The sequence below is a fragment of the Sciurus vulgaris genome (assembly GCF_902686455.1).
Source record: "Sciurus vulgaris genome assembly, chromosome: 7".
Taxonomy (NCBI): domain Eukaryota; kingdom Metazoa; phylum Chordata; class Mammalia; order Rodentia; family Sciuridae; genus Sciurus; species Sciurus vulgaris.
Genome location: NC_136467.1, coordinates 36177336 through 36202075, shown reverse-complemented (window position 1 = coordinate 36202075; position 24740 = coordinate 36177336). Strand labels below are relative to the sequence as shown.

General features: G+C 34.6%; 1 protein-coding gene across 1 annotated transcript in view; it reads left to right on the top strand.

Annotated features, from left to right (window-relative positions):
• LAMA2 (laminin subunit alpha 2) overlaps positions 1 to 24740 on the top strand; it is a 620167-nt gene that overhangs the window by 407979 nt on the left and 187448 nt on the right. The window contains exons 22-28 of the mRNA XM_079148222.1: positions 500 to 636; positions 16135 to 16371; positions 17619 to 17762; positions 18457 to 18636; positions 18742 to 18930; positions 19014 to 19147; positions 22941 to 23058. Coding sequence (XP_079004348.1) covers positions 500 to 636; positions 16135 to 16371; positions 17619 to 17762; positions 18457 to 18636; positions 18742 to 18930; positions 19014 to 19147; positions 22941 to 23058 — 1139 coding nt within the window. The remainder of the gene's footprint in view (positions 1 to 499; positions 637 to 16134; positions 16372 to 17618; positions 17763 to 18456; positions 18637 to 18741; positions 18931 to 19013; positions 19148 to 22940; positions 23059 to 24740) is intronic.

The window sequence follows — 24740 nt, the reverse complement described above, 5'->3', positions numbered from 1 at the left end:
AAATATTCTAATGTTTGCCATTTATGACCATATACATGATGTACCGAATTTAAAAATCCTGGTTTTTATTGAAAATCAGAGTCATCAGCCAAAAGGAAAAAATCAATCTTTCCAGCATAGAAAAAAATTATCAATAAATCTAAAATAAATATGCCAACAAAATTTTAAATTTTATACGATCTGTAAATGACATTCTAGTTAATAGGGATTCAAAACACCAGTTCTTTCCTTTCTCAAACTGAACAGGAAATTCAAAAATGCTTTAACTTTTGAAATTATTAAATGAAATACAACATATATTGATTGAACAACTCCTCTGTGAAATATGCTATACTATGATATTAAAGATGAATGAGGTAAATTTTTATTTCCAAGGATCCTTAAACAGTACAGAAAGTGGAAAATGCACAAATCAATACAACAAAAACTTGAATATTTTATGTCAAATTTTTCCCTTTTTCTAAAACTCTTCTTTATTTCTCCTCTTTCCCCTGGGCAGCTTGTGACTGTTCCCATCTGGGTAATAATTGTGACCCAAAAACTGGTCAATGCATTTGCCCTCCTAATACTATTGGAGAAAAATGTTCTAAGTGTGCACCAAATACCTGGGGTCACAGTATTATCACTGGTTGTCAGGTGAGTAGATCAATTTTTGCATCAGATAATTTTGTAGAGATTTTTGTTTTAGTATTGCACTATAATTGGACACTTCAAAATCCAATATGATGTCACAAAATAATACAGAAGTATCAGAGAGCATATTGCAAATATTGGTCAGTATCTTCAGCTTTATTGGTAGGAAAGATTATGAAGTAAATACACATTTATGAAGTTGATTCCATGATATCTACAGAAATAGGGGAATGAGAAGGACAAAAGAAACCAAGAAATAGCTATAATATTTATAGGTAGATGTTGAAATATATCTGCAAGGTACATTTATAATAAAACCAAGAAACAGCTATAACATTCTAGCTAGAAGCTGAAATATATCTGCAAAATACAAGGAAATTAAAAATTAGTTCAAGAAATTTGCCAAAAATCTATAGGGATTGCCCCCAAATTGACAAGATTTTTCTGTAAAGAAGTAGTAGAAAGCATTCGAAAAGTGTTATTAACAATCTTTAGCTTGGAAAAAAAAAAATCTTCATTTTTAATTCTTGTGGGTTAATGATAGAAAATATCATGACCAGGCTCCTGTTTAGAGAATTCTATCTAGCATCAGGACACAGTAAGAATTTACAAGACCATTGAAGAAATATTAATAGAAGATGCCAAAAGCCTGAACCTAGTTAACAAGCCTCCACAAGGATTCAGGAGTGAGGTGTCTTAAGCTGATATGAACTGATTGATTTGACAGAAGAGAAAGACGAGACTTAACGATAACTCCCACGTCTTCCTTTAGAACAAAATAGAGGATGTTATGTACCATTTATTACTAAAGGAATAAGAGGAGGATGAGCAAGTTCATGAAGATGATGAATACAGGGTTCTTATTAGCATATATTAAATAAAATGTAATTTACCCATTTAAGGTCATGAACTTTGACCAACAATTATACGCACATTACCATCCCTTCTGTCTTTGGCAATCGACTCCACCATTATCCTCCGTGCAACCACTGTTTGCTTCTAGCACTGCCTTTTGCCATTTCTACAATTTCATACACAGAATCATACTCTATATTGTTGTTTTGTTGATGCTGTTGCTTTGGTGAAGCGGGACTTGGTTTGGCTCACTTGGTGTAATGCTTTGGCAGTTCATCCATATTGTTGAGTCTATCAGTAGTTTATTCCTTTCAAATGCTTTACAATATTCCTATAGTGTAGTCTTCTATAACTTGTCTATTTCCCATTTGCTAGGCATTTGAGTCACTTCCAGTTTGGGGCTATTAGGAATAATTTTGCTAGGAACATTAGTGCACAAGTCAAAAGCCTATTTCTAGACCTTTGTTTTCATTTCTCTTATGAAAACCCTGCATCTTTGCCAACACTTGAAATTCTGACCTTTTTTAACTTTAAGCAGTCTTTTGGGAATTTTTTGCATTCTTTAATGACCAATGACATATGAGCTTTTTTTTTTTTTTTTATTTGCCATTCATATGTCTCCTGTGAAGGTTTTACAAATATTTTGCTCATTTTTATTTTGAGTTTTTAAACAATGAATTTTAAGAATTCTTTATAAGTTCAGGATATAAGTTCTTTAACTTATATGTTTTGTAACTGTATTTCTCCTATTATATAGCTTTCTTTTCACTAAGAATATTTATTTCATTTTTATAAATGCTGGTTTATTATCTTTTCCTTTTACAACTCATGCTTTTCATGTTCTAGGAAATATCTTTTCCCAAGTTAAAATCCAAAGACTTCTCTCCTGTGTTTTCTTAATTTTTACATTTTTGCCTCCTAAATTTAGGTTAATGTTCTATTTTGCATAGTAACATTTATATGGTATGAAGTAATGGTCAAAACTCACTTTTTTAGTGGATATCCAATTTTTCCAATACCATTTGTTGAAAATACTATCCTTTTTCTCATTGAATTACCTTGGTCTCTTTATCAAATCAGTTGACTGTATCTAAGTTCATGCATTTCTGAACTGGTTAGTCTGCCTATTTATCCTTATTTCTTGATTACTGTAGCTTTCCAGCAAGGAATGAAATCAGGTATTGTAAACTCTCCAACTTTGTCATTTCCAATATGTTTTGGGTACTGTAGATATTTTGCATTTTCATGTAAATTTTCAGTTCAGCTTCCTAATTTCATGACCAAAAAGACTGCTAGAATTTCATTGGTGTTACATTGAATGTGTACATTAATTTGAAAAAAAAAAAATTGACTTCTTAAGAACATTGGATCTTCCTGTGTATGAACATGGCATAGCTTTGCATTTATTTCAGTCTTTACAATTTTTCTCAGCAATGTTTTATAGATTTTTGGTATACAAACCTTGCAAATGCATTGTTAAATTTATTATTTTTTCCTATTTTATACAAAGGTAAATGCTACTCTTTGTTCCACTTCAGTTTCTAATTATTTGTTGCTAGAATAGAAAAATAATTATTTTAATATATTCCCCTTCTGTTCTGTAACCTTCCTAAAGTATAATTCTAGGTAATTTTTGCTAGATTTATTGAGGTTTTTTTATGTAGCTAATCATGTCATCTGCAAGTAAAATTTTACTTTTTCCTTTGCAGTCGCTTTTATTTCATTTTCTTTTTGTCAATAACTTTTGCATCTATGTTCATAAACATATCAATAGAGTTTTTTAATAGTGTTATCTGATATTAGTATTGGGGTACTGCTAGCTTTATGAAATAGTTTGGAAAGTATTACTTTCTCACAATTTTTGAGTTTGTACCATCAGTGAAATAGACAATAGGACTACTTTAGAGGAAACCAAACACAGGTTCTTTATAAAGATCAATAAAGTAGGCATATTCTAGAAAGATGAATCAAAAAAAAGAAGGAATAAAGTATGAAATAATCAAAACCACAAATGAAAAAGGGGACATCACTATATAGCCTATAAACATGAAAATAATAATATGGTAATAATATACACAATTTTACAAATAAATTCAGCAACTTCCATGAAATAAAATTTGCTTAATTTGAATTTAATTTTTTAAGTTTTCCTAATTATGATAACATGCATTTAAATCATGTGTACTCTGGAATTGTTGGAAGAAATATTTTATTGAGGCAAATTATCCTTAATAATTTTCATTTCTACATGTTCCCCCAAATACCAAGAGTGTTGAACTGTTTTTCTGATTTAACTATTGCTTATTTCAGTTCTCTCAGGTTTTGATTATGTATTTTATTTAGAGCAGTGACACATTTAGGATTCTTGTATTCTTTTGAGAAGGTGCACCCTTATGATAAAATGCCCTTTTTTAGTCCTGATGATATTCCTTCTTCTGAAATGTTCTTTTTTTCTGATATTTATATAGCCAGTCCATCTTTGTTTTGCTTGGTATTTGCATGGTGTTCGATGTGTATTTTTCCACAAAATTGTCTATCTCGTCTCTAATATTTCAATGTGTTTCATTTAGATAGCGTATATTTAAATCTTTGCTGTTCATTCAGTCTTAATACTTTGGCCTTTTAATTAGTGTATTTAAATCATTTCCATTTAATGTAATTTTTGGTGTGATTGGATTATGTATTCCCACCTCCTCCGTAATGGGGGTTAAACTCAAAGACACCACTGAGCCACTGAGCCACATCCCTAACCCTTTTTATGTTTTTATTATGAGATGGTCTCACTAAGTTGCTTAGGGTCTCCTAAATTTCTGAGGCTAGCTTTCAATTTGTAATCCTCCTGCCTCAGTCTCCTAACCTGTTGGAATTACGAGTGGGCCCCATCATGCCAGGATATGTCTGCTTTTTCTGTTCACTTTTCGCTTACCTTACCTACTCTTGTCTTTTTTTCTTCTTTTCCCACCTTTTTTTGGATCATAAAACTTTTATAATGACAGGTTTTTTTTTTCACTTTTGGATTATTAGGTAACCCTGTTTGTTTTATGGATTAGGTATTTTTAGAGAGGTATACATTTTACACTTTTCAAAATGTACCTTATATGAGACACATTACATGTAGCATAGCAATCTTTATAGTGATAAATCTCCATTTCACTCCTAGTCTTTGTGCTATTATATTTTATGTCTTTATAGTATATATTTTACAATATAATCTATGATTTTGATTTAAGTAGTCAATTATATTTTTCCAAGAAGAAAATTACATTTTTCTTTATTCCTTATATTCTATTTTCTATATATATATACATATCCTATATGTGTGTGTATATATATATATATGTTAATTCCAGTGATCTTAATTCCTTTGTACATATCCAGATTTTCATTTCATGCCAATTTTCTTCTTTCATTTACTATCATTCTAATTTTTATTTTTTTTAATTTTAATTAATTTTTAGTATTTTGGTCGGCTAAAATTAGGGTGTTTTGCTAATTCACTGATATAATTTTTCCTTGTCAATTACATTGAATATGTGTTGATAATTTTTTGTTAAAAAATTATTTTTTCTTCATTTTTTCAAAGATACATTTGGAGACTATATATATAAATGCTGGTTTTCAGCTATTTAGTTTTACTGATTTTACATAACTTTATGTTTTTTCCCCATGGATTAGTTGAATCTGTTGATTCTGTAAGGTGACCTTTTTATTTTTCTCAAAATTGGAAAATTTTTGAGCCATTACTTCTTTAAATAGTTCTCTATTCTTTACCCCTAGTAACTCTTTCGTAGACTCATTAAAGTGTAAATTGGGTCATGTGTTCGTTATTCTTTTTTTTTTTTCCACATCTCACTGAAGATTTTTTTTTTAATTCATTTTTATTGTAAACAAATGGGATACATCTTCTGTCTCTGTACATGAAGTAGAGGCATATCATTTGTGTAATCATACATTTACCTAGGGTAATAGTTCTTGATTCATTCCATTATTTTTTTCTCCCCCCACCCCTCCCATCCCTCTATAGAGTCCCTCCTTTCTCCACGCTTGCCTACTTTCCACTCCCTATCTATATGTGTCATCATTCGCTTCTCAGTGAGATAATTTGTCCTTCGGTTTTTTGAGATTGGCTTATCTCACTTAATATGATATTCTCCAATTTCATCCATTTGCCTGCAAATGCCAGAATTTTATTATTCTTTGTGGCTGAGTAATATTCCATGGTATATATATACCACAGTTTCTTTATCCATTCATGAATTCAGGGGACATCTAGGTTGGTTCCACAATCTGGATATTGTGAATTGAGCAGCTATGAACATTGATGTGACTATATCTCTGTAGTATGCTGATTTTAAGTCCTTTTGGGTGTAGGCCAAGGAGTGGGATAGCTGGGTCAAATGGTGGTTCCATTCCAAGTTTTCTAAGGAATCTCCACACTGCTTTCCAGAGTGGCTGCACTAATTGGCAACCCTACCAGCAATGTATAAGTGTACCTTTTTTCCCACATCCTCAGCAACACCTGTTGTTGCTTGTATTCTTGATAATCGCCATTCTAATTGGGGTGAGATGGGTAGTTTTGATTTGCATTTCTCTTATTACTAAAGATGTTGAACATTTTTTCATGAATCTGTTGATTGCTTGTAGAACTTCTTCTGTGAAGTGTCTGTTCATTTCCTTAGCCCATTTGTTGATTGGGTTATTTGTATTCTTTGTGTAGAGTTTTTTGAGTTCTTTATATATTCTGGAAATTAGTGCTCTATATGAAGGATGAGTGGCAAAGATTTTCTCCCACTCTGTAGGCTCTCTCTTCACATTGCTGATAGTTTCCTTTGCTGAGAGAAAGCTTTTGAGTTTGAATCTATCCCAGTTGTTGGTTCTTGCTTTTATTTTTTGTGCTATGGGAGTCCTGTTAAGGAAGTCTGATCCTAAGCCAACAAGTTGAAGATTTGGACCTACTTTTTCTTCTATAATCTGCAGGGTCTCTGGTCTGATTTTAAGGTCCTTGATCCATTGTGAGTTGAGTTTTGTGCAGGGTGAGAGATAGGGGTTTAGTTTCATTCTGTTGGATATGGATTTCCAGTTTTCCCAGCATCATTATTTGAAGAGGCTATCTTTTCTCCATTGCATATTTTTGGAACCTTTGTCTAGTATGAGAAAATTGTATTTATTTGGGTTTGTGTCCATGTCCTCTATTCTGTACCATTGATCTACCTGTCTATTTTGGTACTAATACCATGCCGTTTTTGTTACTATTGCTTTGTAGTACAGTTGAAGATCTGGTATTGCAATACCCCCTGCTTCACTCTTCCTGCTAAGGATTGCTTTAGCTACTCTGAGTTTCTTATTCTTCCAGATGAATTTCATGATTGCTTTCTCTATATCTGTAAGGTACGTCATTGGGATTTTAATTGGAATTGCATTGAATCTGTATAGCACCTTTGGTAGAATGGCCATTTTAACAATATTAGTTCTGCCTGTCCAAGAACATGGGGGATCTTTCCATCTTCTAAGGTTTTCTTTAATTTCTTTCTTTAGTATTCTGTAGTTCTCATTGTAGAGATCTTTCACCTCTTTTGTTAGATCAATTCCCAAGTATTTTATTTTTTTCAAGCTATTGTGAATGGGGTAGGTTTCCTAACTTCTCTTTCTGAAGATTCATCACTTATGTATAAAAATGCATTGGATTTATGAGCATTAATCTTATGTCCTGCTACTTTACTGAATTCACTTATGAGTTCTAAACATTTTCTGGTGGAATTTTCTGGTTCCTCTAAATATATAATCATGTCATCAGCAAATAGGAATAGTTTGAGTTCTTCTTTTCCTATTTGCATCCCTTTAATTTCCTTGGTCTGTCTAATTGCTCTGGCTAGAGTTTCGAGGACAATGTTGAATAGAAGTGGTGAAAGAGGGCATCCCTGCCTTGTTCCAGTTTTTAGGGGGAATTCTTTCAGTTTTTCACCATTTAGAATGATATTGGCCATGGGCTTAGCATAGATGGCCTTTATAATGTTAAGGAATGTTCCCACTATCCCTATTTTTTTCAGTGTTTTGAGCATGAAGGGGTGCTGTATTTTATCAAATGCTTTTTCTGCATCTATCAAAATAATCATGTGATTCTTTAAGTCTATTAATATGTTGAATTATATTTCTTGATTTCTGGATGTTGAACCAACCTTGCATCCCTGGGATAAAACCCACTTGATTGAGGTGCACTATCTTTTTAATATATATTTGTATGCAATTTGCTAAGATTTTGTTGAGAATTTTTGCATCGATGTTCATTAAGGATATTGGTCTGAAATTTTCTGTCCTTGATGTGTCTCTGTCCGGTTTAGGTATCAGTGTGATATTGGCTTCATAGAATGAGTTTGGGAGGGTTCCCTCCTCTTCTATTTCATGAAATACTTTGAGAAGTATTGGAATGAGCTCTTCTGTAAAGGTTTGGTAGAACTTGGTTGAGAACCCATCTGGTTCTGGACTTTTCTTTGTTGGTAGGCTTTTGATGACTTCTTGTATTTCATTACTTGAAATTGAGCTATTTAAATTGTGTATGTCCTCCTCGTTCAGTTTAGGTAATTCATGTGTCTCTAGAAACCTGTTGATGTCTTCGAAATTTTCTGTTTTGTTGGAGTATAGATTTTCAAAATAGCTTCTAATTATATTTTGTATTTCAATCGTATCTGTTGTGATATTTCCTTGTTCATTCCAAATTTTAGTTATTTGGGTTTTCTCTCGTCTTCTCTTTGTTAGTGTGGCTAAGTGTTTATCAATTTTGTTTAATATTTCAAAGAACCAACTATTTATTTTGTCAATTTTTTTCATTGTTTCTTTTGTTTCAATTTCGTTGATTTCAGTTGTGGTTTTAACTCTTTCCTGTCTTCTACTTTTGGTGCTGCTCTGGTCTTCTTTTTCTAGGGCTTTGAGCTGTAGTGTTAGGTCATTTATTTGTTGATTTTTTTCTTCTTTTATTGTATGTGCTCCATTAAATAAATTGCCCTCTAAGAACTGCTTTCATAGTGTCCCAGAGATTTTAATATGTTGTTTCTTTGTTCTCATTTACCTAAAAGAATTTTTAAATTTCCTTCCTGATATCTTCTATTCTCCATTCATCATACAATAGCGTATTATTTAATCTCCAGGTGTTGGAGTAGTTTCTGTTTTTTACTCTTTCATTTATTTCTAATTTCAATCCATTATGATCTGATTGAATACAAGGTTTATCTCTATCTTCTTGTATTTGCTAACATTAGCTTTGTGGCATAATATATGGTCTATTTTAGAGAAGGATCCATGTGCTGCTGAGAAGAAAGTATATTTGCTCTTTGTTGGATGGTATTTTCTATAAATGTCCGTTAAGTCTAAATTATTGATTGTGTTTTTGAGATCTGTGGTTTCTTTGTTCAATTTTTGTTTGGAAGATCTCTCCAGTGGTAAGAGAGGTATGTTAAAATCACCTAGTATTATTGTTTTGTGGTCTATTTGATTTCTGGCATTCAGAAGAATTTGTTTAACATATATGGATGAGCCACTGTTTGGGGCATAGATATTTATGTTTGTTATGTCTTGCTGATTTATGCTTCCCTTAAGCAGTATGAAATGTCCTTCTTTATCCCTTCTGACTAACTTTGGCTTGAAGTCCACATTATCTGATATGAGGATGGATACTTCAGCTTTTTTGCTGCGTCCATGTGCATGATATGTTTTTTCCCATCCTTTCACCTTTAGTCTGTGGGTATCTCTTTCTATGAGATGAGTCTCTTGCAGGCAGCAAATTGTTGGATCTTTCTTTTTAATCCAATCTGCCAGTCTATGTCTTTTGATTGATGAGTTCAGGCCATTAACATTCAGGGTTATTTTGAGATATGATTTATATTCAAGGTCATTTGGCTCATTTTTTTTTTTTTTGACACTACTTGATTTCTCCTTTAATTGGTCATTCCTTTTGGGTAGTTCCTTCCTTTGCTGATTTACATCGTTGTTTTTCATCTCTTCCTCATGGACTATTTTGCTGAGAATGTTCTGTAATGCTGGCTTTCTTTTTGTAAATGCTTTAAGCTTTTGTTTATCATGGAAGGATTTTATTTCATCGTCAAATCTGAAGGTAAGTTTTGCTGGGTATAAGATTCTTGGTTGGCATCTATTTTCTTTCAGAGCTTGAAAAATTTTGTTCCAGGCCCTTCTACCTTTTAGGGTCTGCATTGAAAAATCTGCTGATATCCGTATTGGTTTCCCCCTGAATGTAATTTGATTCTTTTCTCTCGCAGCCTTTAAAATTCTGTCTTTATTTTGTATGTTAGGTATTTTCATTATATCATGTCTTGGTGTGGGTCTATTTTAATTTTGTGTATTTGGAGTCCTATAAGCCTTTTGTACTTGATTTTCCATTTCATTCTTCAGATTTGGGAAATATCAGATTTGGGAAATATCAGATTTTCTGATATGATTTCATTGAATAGATTGTTCATTCCTTTGGTTTGTTTCTCTAAGCCTTCCTTAATCCCAATAATTCTTAAATTTGGCTTTTTTATGATATCCCATAGTTCTTGTAGATTCTATTCATGATTTCTTACCATCTTCTCTGTTTGGTCAACTTTGTTTTCAAGATTATTTGTCTTCAATATCTGAGTTTCTGTCTTCCAGGTGTTCTGTCCTATTGTTTATGCTTTCTATGGAGTTTTTAATTTGGTTTTTTGTTTCCTTCATTTCAAGGATTTCTCTTTGTTTTTTTTTTTTCAATATCTCTAACTCTTTATTGAAATGATCTTTTGCTTCCTGTATTTGCTCTTTAACTGTCAATTGGTGCGATCATTCAATGCTTGCAGTTGCCCTTTCATCTCATCCTTCAATGCCTGCATTTGCTCTTTCATCTCCTCATTTGCTTCCCTTATCATTTTGATTATGTACATTCTGAGCTCCCTTTCTGACATTTCTTTTGCCATGCTGTCATTGGATTTTATTGCTATACCATCTAGGTTTGTTTGGGACATTTTCTTCCCTTTTTTTCTCATATTGTTCAGGTATCTACCCCTCTACTAGTGAAACTCTGGGATATTGCAGATTTCCTCTATTGACTAATATTGTCTCTGTAGATTTCCAATAACTCACCTCTTAGCCTTCAGTAGCCTGAAGTCTTGGAGGAACTTGATAATGCAGTGCTCCACTAGGAAGCTGGCCTTCTAGGGGTGGTGGCCTTCAGGTGGGGTATATTCCCTGGTGGCTCTGAGTTAGTCCCGAGTCTCTCATTACCTCCTCTTCTTGGCTCCTGGGTCTTGTCAAAGGTCCTCTAGCCTCCCATAGGTGTCTCAGGAAGGGAGTTGCCCTTCCAATGATGATGGCCACGCCCTGAGGAGTAATTCAAAATGCCTGCACCAGCCTATAAAGAAGCTTCTGGCTACCTCCGTGATGGCGACAAACCTCGTGGTGGTGGTGCGGGGTTGGTCAGTGATGGCGTCTGTCTTTAGCCTGGTGGTTGGGCGGGTTGGCTACCTGCAGCCCAGCTCCACAAGGCAGGTGGATTGGGTGACTGCCTGCTACCCCCGCAAGCAGCCTGACTCACCCTCCACCTCGCTCCTCAACTGCGACCAACCAGTGATGGCACCAACCTAGGTCTCACTGAAGCTTTGTCTATTTGAATTACCGTTTCCCTAGAGTTTTCATTTTTGAAAGTTTTTGTTAATTTTACAAATTCACAGATTATTTTTCTGTGTTCTCTGTTGTCAATCCAGTTGAGTATTTTTTTAAAAAAATGAAATGTTATATCTTTCATCATTAAAAATATCTTTGGATCTTTTTATACTTTTTATTCCCCTATTTATTCACATTTTTTATTTATCTTTGAAAATATTTATAAATATTAGTAATTTTGAGATGATTGTTAATTCTATCATTTCTTTCAGAACTTTTCTATTGGTTTATTTGGTTGTGAGTTGTATTTTCTTGATTCTTTACATGCTTGATCATTTTTATTTGAGAGCTAAATATTGTACATTTTTCACTGTGGTAAATCAGATTTTTCTTGTATTCCCTTAAAGAGTGTTGGAATTTTATCTGGCAAACAATTTACTCACTAATCACTCGAATCTTTTTGATACTTGCTTTTAAGTTCTGTTAGGGAAGATACGGCAAAATCTTAAATCCAGGGACCACTTAACTCAATTACTAAGGTGTGACCCTTCTGAGAACATTACCCAAAGCATTATACTGTGGGTCTCCTGTCTTGCTGTTGCGAATGTAGATTACTCCAAGATCTCTTTGAGGTCTAGGGATTTTCTCAGCCCAGAGTTTTTCAATGTTTTATTTCCCCCAAACAATAGAATTTGTTCTACATGTACATATCAGCTTTCAACCAGACTCCATGGGACCCTTGTGCAAATCTCTGGAATTCTCTCTCATTTAAATGTTTTCCCTTTGAACATGTATTATACTTGCTCTCATAAATTTTAGTTGCTTTGGCTTCTCTTAACTCCACCCTTTGTCCCTTAACTCAGCTATAGTGTGGGGTTTTATTTGGCTTCCCTTCTCCATGTATTGCAGCCTGGAGACTGCACTCTACCCTCCATAGTCTCACTTGTTTTTATCTTGTTAAAATTACAGTTTTGTGATTTCTGTTATCCAATGTCTGATACCATTGTTTCTTGGTTTTTATTTATTTATTGGTTTCTTAGTTTAACAGTTGAAACAGAGAGGAGGCAAACCCTCTACATGCTGTAAAAACTTAGAGTCTGTTCAAAAAGAAGTGCCAAATTTAACACTATGCCCAAGTAAGATTACAGATGAACCATGTCCATTAAATGTGAGAGCAATAAGTAAAGACATTTGTACGTTAATGAGAGTTGTTCCAATCAATCAGATTGAGTTAAGAAATATTGAAATGTGATAAATGTGATAACCACATGTGGTTATCTCTTTGGCCCCATGTTAGATCCCTCTAGAGAGGGAGACTAATTTTTTCGCCCAGTTAGCCCTCATGCAATAGTAGACTCTAGCTATCAGTTTGTATGTGATAAAACACCTGAACACCAGCCTAGAACACACTCAAGTAGGAGAGAATGGGGTATTGGTGATTGTTTGAGGAACTTGAGATACCTGACTTCAATTAAACATATGATCAGAGAAAATAAAAAGTAGACAGAACACTAATTTTTCTATTGACCATAACATTATTAGGTTTGAAGTTTCCTAGACCAGCATTCTGAGAAACAAAACTAAAATTTCTCAAGAATGTCAGAGATTTTTATGAGTATAAATAATGCTTTAAATTTCTATGATTGACTTTTTGCATTTCCAAACTTCAAATCCAAGCATCTAAGGATTCCCTTCTATCCACAAAATCCTATGATGTAGACAAACTCTAATGAAACTCTTAGAATTACAGTGACTAGTTAGTGTTCAGCATGTATATCAGAATAGAATACAATTTAAATCTCTACAAAAACATAGTTATTTTTAGGTACTATCACTTTTACTAGTCATTGGGTAAACATTATGCTGATAGAAATTGATTTAAATTTTTTGATTACTTTGAACCATTGTTAAAAATCTAAACTTCAAAATTGTGAAGTTGTGAAGAATTGTAAAATAATCCATGCAGCCCTCACAAATAATTTATTTACAAGCATACGTTCTAGTACTTAAAAAACTTGGATGAGTTTAATTTAAATGAGCAGTGACTTGAGGATTTAGCTTCTCTTTGTGTCATGGATAATTTCTCCGTACTGAGGCATGAGCACACACATCATTTGAGCTGTTATTGAAGTAGACTACAAAGCTTCCATTTTTTACTAGCAGGGGAATAGTGAATAAACCCTCTATTGCTAAACAAACATTACATCTAATTATGATTTAAGTTTGATGTTGGTGATCATGCTGTCTAAACATACGGTTAATGGCTTCATTTATTCCCCACTCTTAACTTCCCAAATAAACTTCCTGATTTGGACAGGTCCTTATGTCTACTTTTACTATCAACTCTTCCTCAAGTATTGGTGCTATGGTTTTGTACAATAAATTGGGTAGCAGACATTTCATATTTTTATTATTTAAAAAGATAAGGAGTCTCACAGGACTTTTAAAAATGTATCCTATAATTGTAGTTTTCCATACCACATCATAATTTTGCTTCTGGTCATGGCCCATCTTGTTTAAGTGAATCAATACATATTCAATGTAATTGGCGAGGAAAAAATTATATGAGTGAATTAGTAAGTCATCCTAATTTTAAAATTTCACTCTACATCTGATGTTCTATAAAGATGAGTTCCTCTGGGGTTATTACAGTGGATTAGGATCTATGCCCATGTTTGCAATATAACAAATAATTACAATTTGAATCTTTTGGCTTAAAATAACTTTAGTAGTAGTCCTTATTGCAGTCTTTTTCCTGGGTAGCAGTGAAGAGATAGAAAAATACTGTAAAACATGCAAAATAAGGTCTGATTGTTTCAACATCAGAGTCTGGGAAGATTTTCACCATTTGGGCAGGAAGAGGCCAACACAAGAGAAACTGATGATTGTACATCACATCCTACAAAGAATAGTCTTCTAAGTAAACTATTATTAGGAGGAATAGAAGCAGAGTTGTCTCCAGTGGCAATGTATATAAGAATTAAGTTGAGCAATGAAGTGGGAGCCAGACTTGGTTGTGATAAGAGACCTCAGAGCTGTAGATCTGAGAAGGATAATAGGAGAACACCAGGAAGAGTAAGGTCACAAAGCATAAACACCATATGGCGCTAAAGTCAGACAGAGAGAGTGGTAAGTCTCACTTGAGTACCAAGCCAGGTCCCATTTGGGAGACAGAAACCACACAGTTTATGTAAACAGGGTAAATTGTATATTTCATAGCTAACTGTAAAAGGGTAGTTACTTATTTAAAAAGAATAAAAGCTATTCTTAACATAGTATGCAGAAAAGAGCAGCTATCACCTGTCATCCAAGAGAGTGAACAACAAAGGAACTGAGGGCTAGAAGAGGGGGCACGCCCCTCCCACTTGGGCCAGGCTGACATTCAGATGTGGTTGTGGAAACCACAGGTACTAACAGCCTGCTTATCATAAAACAAAAACAAAAGCAAATCACCAGAGTTAGAGGGAAGTGCTGGTATAGAAGCACTTCATTTCAGAGGTGTATGAGGAGGACAAAAGCTATTGAGAAAGGTGCCTATGGGGGAGAGTGGCCTGAAGGCAGAGCTGGGACACCTTCAGGGTCTCTGGGACTAAATAGTAAAATAATAATGATAACAATATTAATAATGAAACACAAGCAGACTGGAAATTTCTTGGACCTTTTTGGATCTTTTCAGGACCCTCTATTAAGAAAGCCTGACATTCTGCCACCTGGCAATAGAGACATTTCTAGACATTTCTACAGAGTCTCACTACAGTAAAGCAGGGTGGATTTGGAGCTGGAGCCTCTGGATTGATAACTGCCACAAATGGCCTCTGAAAATGATTTATTCCAAGATTCTAAATGACTTATTAGGAGTCCACTGGCATTTTCACTAAATGTCAAGAGATATGAGCTCTAAATCAAGAGCAGAAACCCTTCAAAGAAGAATATATGACAAAAAGACAACTGGAAGCTCAAAAATTGAAAATGGGTGAATTGAAAGGAAATTATTCAGAAGAACTTAGAACTGCAGTAGCATAGTTAAAATATGCATTGATGCTGTAGACATACAGTAAAGTTCTCATTATATAAAATCAGAGCTGATAAATGGAAAACAAATATGAGATGTAAATACAGCAAGAAAGGTAAAGCAAGGAAGAGGATTAGAGAAGACATTAGGAGATTTAGATTTGATAGACAGATAAAAGTAATGTCCTGAAAAACAAAATTGATAAAATAGAATAGATACAAATATCAAACATAAATCAGAAGAAAAAAGATTCAAATCTGAATCAAAAACAACTATGCTCTCAAACTGAAGGAACTCACCATGTTCTAATAAATTAATAAAAACACTCAAATTTTAAAAATTCTGAGCAAAACTTTGCATTACATAAACAAAGAGAAAATAATGTGTACAACTAATGTGAAGAACAAAGGTCACCAGCAAATCCCCTCAAATTTGGGTTTTGAAGCTAAACTTCAAAACCAATAAAGATATTTCTTCTCCAAGCTCTCCCTGGCTTCTCTGCATTTGGATTGCTTCTCCTCTTATGTTCTCATAGCATTTTCTACTACACAGTGCTTATTTCATAGTGTTATATTTACATATTTTTTGGTCTCCCTCCACTGGACATAGTTGTACTCCCAAAGAACTTTATACTACAGTATTGAACTAATGTGCAGTGAATATGAAATAAAATTACCTTTTATGAAGTATACTCTTTGAAATAAAAAGTACTTGAAGAAAACCCATATCTAACCCTTCCCCATCATGAAAAGACATAAATAAAACCATTTTTTTCTCATTCATATAGCATTATGATTTCTAGACAGTCATATATTTTTTTCTAAATGGAAGGATCAATTTTAATGTTTAGGTTCACGATGTTTCCCAAAGAACTAAAGCAAATAGTACAAAGCATGTGGCAGATACATGACTATTGTGTGCTTGATGGAAGCCTAGAAGCATTAAGATGAAAGTTGGAGGTATTTCCTGTGAAACTGTATTAACAATCGCTGTCTTTCTCTTCATAGTCTTGTAACTGCAGCATGGTGGGCTCCTTGGATTTCCAGTGCAATGTGAACACAGGCCAGTGTAACTGCCACCCAAAATTCACTGGTGCAAAATGTACAGAGTGTAATCGAGGCCACTGGAACTACCCTCAGTGCAATCTCTGTGACTGCTTCCTGCCGGGAACAGATGCTTCTACCTGTGACCCAGAGACGAGAAAATGCTCCTGTAGCGATCGAACTGGGCAGTGCACTTGTAAGGTAATATGCTGCTGAGATGCTCCAAGGAAAATCCTGGATTCTGATACCATCCTTCAGTTTTAATTTCATGAGGTGTTTGTTAATCCTGCTTCATTATTCTGTACGAAAGAAAGAAAGAAAGAAAGAAAGAAAGAAAGAAAGAAAGAAAGAAAGAAAGAAAGAAAGAAAGAAAGAAAGAAAGAAAGAAAAGCTTATTGCCAAACGGAATTTCACTGATAGGTGTTCTGTAGCACTGATAAGTTATGCTTTTCAAGAACTTACTTTCAACCCAAATACAACTTTTATTCTAGTTGGTAGAGATGATATATTTTCAATAGTAAAGTTGAATTAGTTTTCTTTATATAGTTCCATTGATTAAACTAGAATAATCTGTGGGGTGGGACAGAGAATACTTTCAAGCACCAGAGAAAATCACAGCTAAACACTAAGACTTAAAAGAACCATTTCTCCCAAAGTTAATCTTTAATCACGGTATATTGGAAAATGTATTTACTGCTGAGGAAGTTCAGTAAAATTTCATCACTTATAAACACTGACATTATAAAGAATGACTGTGCAAATTTCAGCTCTCATTAATATTGTTAAATGATGTAGAAAAACAGACAATTATAAAGGATGAAGGATTTTTTTCCCCTTAAAATATTTCTGAAAAATCAATCCAGGATTTATGCAGCTAAAACTGTGTCAGAGGGATCATTTCAAGATAAAAATCTGTGGAAACAGGGCCAGAGAAAACAGAAAAAGGAAATCTTGGGGTGGTTGTCAGTATAATCTTAAGAATTTAGGAAAATGACAACTTGTGCCAACAAAGGAAGCAGTCAAAACTGAGTACAAGGTTGCATTATTACATATTATAGTTATGTTTATATACTGTATATAAAATGTTATATTATTTATATAGACATTATTTTCTAACTTGGAAATGTACAGTTTTAACCTCTACCTGTTTTTTACAACTTGGTATGGCACTGCTGTTTAAGAACCACTGCTTTAATTTTGCCTTTGAAACTCTCATGGGTGTTTCATATTGCTAACAGCAGAATTGTCGGAAATGTGCCACTTAAGTATATATATAACAAATTCCTAACAGTGAGTTAACTACATATGCATTTATGATGTGAGTCTAATATTCAGTATTCTTTGGTTTTGTTTAATGAAAAACAAATGTGTTCCTATTATTCACTGTTCAGTTGGTTTGCCCCTAACTTTGCTGTTAGGAACTCTGATTGTCTCTGTTCTTTCTTCAGGTGAATGTGGAAGGCGTCCACTGTGACAGGTGCCAGCCAGGGAAATTTGGACTTGATGCCAAGAACCCACTTGGCTGCAGCAGCTGCTATTGCTTCGGTGTTACTAGTAGGTGCTCTGAAGCAAAAGGACTGATCCGAGCGTGGGTGAGTTCGGAGCTGCTGAGCCGTGTAATGGCATAATGTTAGCTCCTGCTGGCTTCTTTTAGTGGGGGTAGCAGGAAATGGCAAAACATTTAAGTAATCTTTTCCCCTGTGCATGTTCAGAAACAGTAAAGGGACTTTGTGCCATTAGGTAATTGGAGTAAATGACTTTTAAAAAAATTCTTCCTTAAAGGTGGTTCATTTATTGTTGATAAGGAAATAGACATGAAGTGTAAAGAGTAAGCCTTGTCAGGTGGGCATTACACTCTCACGTGGGAAGAAGCTCTGTCCTAAGGAATGAGAGCCCCAGAGCATGAATTTTCATATGTAGTAACGTGGCAATGAAAACCACCAGAACTTGTTGCATTTATTCTAGCCATCCTTAGGAAATTGGCAGTTTCTAATGTGAAAGCATGCTCATTTTACCTTAATTGTATTTTAACTCTACTTTTTAATTCTATTTTCATTAGTGTAAAATATTCCAGTTTTCAGATATTGTTGTTTTCAATATACACAGTAGGTAAAAGGACTTATCCCCTGTCATGCTTACCCCTATGTGCTAGTCCTGTTCCTTGTGAGATCTCCTTATCAGAATGTGAATAGGCACTGCAGATAGATGTGTGGTCCATAACTTAGTTTTAAAGGGATGCCCCCAAGACTTCAGCTCAGCTTCCTGTTGTGTTTTGACCTGACTCAGGTAACTCTGAAGGCTGAACAGACCATTCTGCCTTTGGTGGACGAGGCTCTGCAGCACACGACCACCAAAGGTATTGCTTTTCAACATCCTGAGATTGTAGCAGACATGGATCTGGTGAGACAAGACCTCCACTTGGAACCTTTTTATTGGAAACTCCCAGAACAATTTGAAGGAAAGAAGGTAAAAAGAATGCTGAGGTCACATAAGAACAAAGTAAAAAGTGTTTTTGGAATCACACCATTTAGAATATTCCCTACATCATCTCTCTTCATTTTCTTTTGTCAGTTGATGGCCTACGGAGGCAAACTCAAGTACACAATCTATTTTGAGGCTCGGGAAGAGACAGGCTTCTCCACTTACAAACCTCAAGTTATCATTCGAGGTGGGACTCCTACTCATGCTAGGATTATCATCAGGCATGTGGCTGCACCTCTCATTGGCCAACTGACAAGGCATGAAATTGAAATGACAGAGGTAAAGCTATTGGTTGATTAGTACCCAACTACCAATGTCTTCGCATTCAGTGTTGTCAACGTGGTTTCTTTTCTTGCTAACAGAAAGAATGGAAATACTATGGTGATGATCCTCGAGTCAGTAGATCTGTGACCCGCGAAGATTTCTTGGATACACTATATGACATTCATTATATTCTTATCAAGGCTACTTATGGAAACATCATGCGACAAAGCAGGTAAACTGTGAAAGAAAATGTTCAAATTAAGGTCTGATTGTAGACTCTGCAGGACAGGTCGGTAAGACATCAGATAAGATTTAGAAGTGGTTGCTTTTGGAATGTGAAGATAAAAAACAAGCCAAGGGTGGTATCACCAGACAAAAGTTACTACCAAAAAAAGGAAAATAGCACAAAAAGCTAGGTAAATGAGGACAAATATTGAATTCACCTTAAATGGGGTGAGTTAAAATGCCAGTCCCAAATTCAGGAAAATGTGTAATGGAGGTCACATATAATTAGTTGCTGTGCTGTAAATGTGTAATAAGATTACTGAGAAAGTGCACCCCTTCTTCTCTCAGGGGAACCAGGTAGGGTCCAATTAATCTGGTCTCTTTCAACCCCAAGCTTCCTCATCTCTTCACCCCAGTGAACCGTGTATTTACCCTATGCACCATTTACCTATGTATCATGACCTGAAACAATTGGGTGTCAGATTGGAAAAACAAAACAAAACACAGAAGAACAGCAAGAATGAATGTGGTCATGGAAGTCAAGCCATGAGAATACTTCCAGGGAGTATTCAAAGTTAAAATGAGGCTTATTGGGACTGACACTTAAGACCCCACAGGTGAGATTCTTAACATCAGCTTCAGTAGAGTCCTGGATCTGAAATAATCTCAAAATTTTCAAGAATGAAGGGCACACATTGAACTGAACATTGTGAGCATGCACTACTGTTTTCATGAACACAATTACCAAAGAGAAGAACAGCAGTGTCAAAAGTCAAGGGATGAATGTTTAATTTGAGACTAAAGTCATCATGTTAGTGACTGTTGGGAAAGGATCAGTAGCAAGGAAAGGTTAAAAATAAGGATAAAGAGAGAATAATGGAGAAGCCAGGAGACTTTGATAACACAAGAGCACCTAATATTTTTCTTTAGTAGAGGAAACAACTTACTCAATAGATACAATGAGAAATCACTCAGAGGTAGATAAGTCTCATACTATAGAGGCAGAAAGTTGAGATGAGTTCATATGATAGTCTCAATTTCTCTTTCATGTATTTTTCTCTTATGTCCTATAAGAATATGGAAGAAATATATGTTAGTAAAAGTAATCTCACATGATAAATTAGTAGACCAGGCCAGGAAAACAATACAAAATTATGAAGCCTCTCATTGTGAAATTAATGCATCTAAAAATCCCATATTTCAAATATTTATACTGTAATAAGTACATAATGTAGCAAAATAATTTTTTTATTTCATGATCACCCATATTGCTTTTTTTGATGGATACAGGGACTTTGGGTAAAAAAGTAAATCAAAGACCAAAATTCACTTCCTAATCTGTATTCCTTTGGTTTCTTTGGCACATTCCTCTCTGTAACAGTTCATTTTATATGGAATAATAAAAACCATGTACTGAAAAAGTGCTGTCAGCTATATTGTTAATTATTTTAGAATATCAAATCTACATTAGGTGGTAGAAGCCAAAGCAGGTTTGCATGACATAGATATGCAAATCCATTATTTAACAAATTGTTCCAAGCTGCACCAAGAGTTGGGTAGGTCACAGAAAATTTTTTTTTGTGGAACTGATGGAAACAATGTCGTCACTCATTTTTCAATATACTTCCTTTACCTTTCTCACCAATTTAGCCTTTCTGCAATGTGACACTTTGTCTTTTCCCCCACAATATGCCTCTTCTCTTATCATATTCTTTCACTTTAACAAATGAAATCCTTTGGTTTAAGTGACGATTTTATAAAACCTTAGAAAAGATTTTCCCTTTCTCTAAGCCCCATTAAAAATCAGCATCACAGTCTAGCAATGATAAGAACAAGGCAGATCATCAGCACCTGATTTTCTTAAGGCAGTGGAATCATGACAAATGTTGAAAAACTGTTTCAATATTTCCCCCAAAATACTTAAGACACAACTCCACATCTTTATTATTACATAAATTTTAACAATCTCAAAGCAGAGAGTCTGAGTGATATATGTAGTTGGAGATTCAGACTTTACACATTTTTGTCAAGCTAACATTTTCATTTTCCTTTTTTTTTTTTTTTTTTTTTTGGCCTTCTCTTACCTTTGTTTGAAGTAAGCAACTTTAAAAAAAAACAACAACTTCCCATGTTTTTATTGGTGTATTATAGTTGTACACAATAGCAGAATTCATTGTTACATATTCATTTATTCACATAACATAACAATATGGTTTGGCCAATATCATTCCCCAGTAGTTCCCCTTTCCCTCCCCTCTGTTCCTCCCCGCCCCTTTCCTGTACTCTACAGGAAATAACTTTTGCCATTCAGCATTCATTGAAATAGAAACCATATCTCTGATGCAGATAAAATCATTGTTTTTCTCTCTCTCCCTCATATCCACTCTTCCACCTCCCTGGAACCCCCTTGAATCCCCGTAGAAAAAAATATTTGTATTGCAAAAGTATCTGCTGTTGCCACCATCCATGCATGCTTCATTTGATTTTTAAACGTTCGCCAGTCTGTCATGTGCAAGGCAGAAGAGGCGAGAAGATGCTAATAGTGTCTGTTGCTTTAAAATACTGTGGAGCTGCCAGAGAGAGAGGGCTTCTCTACAAACTCCAAGTTACCTTCTTGCTCCCACAAAGACCCTGGGCGGAATAGAAGGGTAGAATTTTCCTTACCAGAGGGGCGTGGTTTCTTGATACCTCACTACCACTGTGTATGCTCTAAGGAGGGGAGAATGAAATCTGAATTTTAGCTGAACATATGTATCGTAAAGACTGGCTCTCTTCAGAGTGCAGATTACAATGCTAGTGAAACCAGAATGTGCATTCATAACTCAATAAAATTTACCTATGCTCATTATAAAATTTATGATTCCAACTCCTTAGACTATTGGAGGTGACTTTTATTGAAGCAAAACTATTCATTGTCTCATTTGAAAGTTTATTTGCAGAACATTTTCATGTTACCAGTTAGTCAGTCATGAAATAGTCTAAGTTTATGGACTGTGTATATTTTTAATGTATAATTTCAAATTAATGAAAAGTGTATCAGTATTTTCAAGGTGATTTTTTTTAATCAATTATAAGGATTTTTTCACCAACAAGTGAGTTAAGTCACTTGAAGGATTTATTTTAATAAAGTTAATAAAATATTAATTTGAAATGTTTTTTTCTTTATCCTCAGGAATTTATCAATATTACATCATGCTAGATTGTTTTCTGGGTGGTTTTCTAAAGTTCTTGGAAGGACATTCAGAGACTCGAGAGGAAGAAATCGGGAACATTAATATATTAAAAGCAATTTCACCAGTAACTATAGGAGATATTCTAACAGAGAATGACCTTGGGTTGTCTGTTTTAAAAAATATAAATGTCTAATTAAATGTCCATGTCTACTTGAAGCAACTCACATTTTTAAAAGTAGGGGGAGGAATCTTTATTATAACTTCTCAACAGGATATCAGATATCTAATTTACTAAATTTAGGATTTTTATGTGGATTTTTCAGCTAATGTGAAATCTCAATCTTTGAGGAAGCAAAATGTAGAAGGAAAATGTGACACACGAGCCCTGGGAATTTTAGCAGCTTCAAAAGAATATATTTATTAGCTTAATCGACTCTTTCCACAGTATGTACATATACCAAAATGTCACCTTTTCTTGATAAACATATACAAGTATCTGTTGATTGAAAACAACAAAACACACTTGAGGTTGACAAATCTGAGAAGGGTTTTCTTGCAGGATTGAGTATTTTGAGGTGACCTGAACTGGCTGATGGGATCATCTAAGTATGTATTTGCTCTTTCCAGAATTTCAGAAATTGCCATGGAGGTAGCTGAACCAGGACGCATAACTGCAGAGACTCCTCCGGCTCACTTGATAGAAAAATGTGATTGTCCTGTGGGCTATTCTGGATTTTCCTGTGAGGTAACTGGCTGCTAGTGACCCCCTTAACCTCCTCTCACTTCAGGAGCCAAGTGGAATACTCCTGCACTTCCTTAGCAGCAATCAGCTGGGCTTTCACACACAGTCTTTACCTGTTTTATATGATCTTTCCCTCTCAGTGTGAGAAGCAGTGGCAAGATCATGGTGTTATTGTGACCAAGGAGTACGAATCACAGCCAAAGAGAAATGTTTGATGAAAAATTTAAAAAATCTGTAAAAATCTGGAACATTTGGAAGAAAACAATGTTTTCAAAAGGCTTGTCTATTATAACTGATCTATTTTCTTGGCACTGTTTCTGAACAGTTAGAGGCATTTAAACTGCAGTCATTATGAGATATGATTGTTACCAGGTTTTGAAAGTGTGTTTATAGAGAGCATAACAAAATCTAAGCACAAAACAGCACGCTGTTCCCTTCAATGTGGCTTCTCAGGATGATATATATCATTTCAATTGTGCTGCTATCATTCAGTCACTGCACCTTCTTTTTTTATTTTCCTGGTTTTTTTTTTTTTAATTTTATTTTTTTACTTTTAGTTACTGCATTTTCAAAACTACCTTTTTAAAAATTTTTTCTTAAACTTTCTGGGATCTTCTTTTGACTGCCTTTAGAATCGGCAAATTTTGTAGGTGTTTACCTTCTGGAAGTCAATTCAATTTCTACAAATATCAAGCAATAGAGGCAATACTGGGAAAGTGGAATGGATGAGAAATTGGCCTGAGTTTGAACCTCAGCTTTGTCACGTACTAGGGCTGAGACCTTGCAACAGGTTACAAAAGCTCTTTCAGGGGAAGATGGTGCATACCCAAATCTCTGAATAATTGCCACTACATGTGGCCTTTTCTATTGGTCCTAGTCCAACACCTGGCCTGAGAAGGGGCCACTGGAACCTGCCTGACAGTCAAGATTCTTTCTCATTAGTCACAAAGTTTGGTTCCCATGGCAGAGCAGTCAAATATTATTAATAACTCCATTTCCTACAGTCTATGAATCTTATGAAGACAAAATAAGCTATGAACTTTAAGCCCTTGTTACCATGCCTGGCATGTAGTCAATACTAGTTATTGAGGTTCATATTATTATTAATGTCATAACTATATATCCATGTGTTGATTAAATAAATAATTATTGATTATATAAATAATTTTATCTACCTTATTTTGTAAATAGATCTGGGAAGTTTTGTTAAGTATAGCACACAAGTCAGACGATGAAACCAGGTCAAAACTAAAGTACAATTTAAAAATATTGAATATTCCTGAGAGGTGGCATGGCATAATGAAGAGAAAAAGGCATTTGGTTTTGGTGAATCCTACCTAGGCTGGCTCCTGTGCCGAATGGGGCACCTGCTCTTGTTTGTTGCTGACCCTGGGGGAGTTTGCCTATGGAATTTTGATAAGGATTAACTTAAGTGAAAACACGTGGGAAAGCCCCATTGTAAACTGATGTTATCATCATATATATTTATACTGTGCAGAGAAATTTCATAGCACAACTCAGAAATCTTGTGAAGCATCCTTGAAATAATTCTATAGCCTTTTTTGTTACTGCTCTGAGGGCAATATGCATTTGAATGTGTCTAGTTTGATTTAATAAATAATCAAATAATCTATCTCATTATTAAATCATAACTCCTACATACATCAATTTATACACTTGTATAC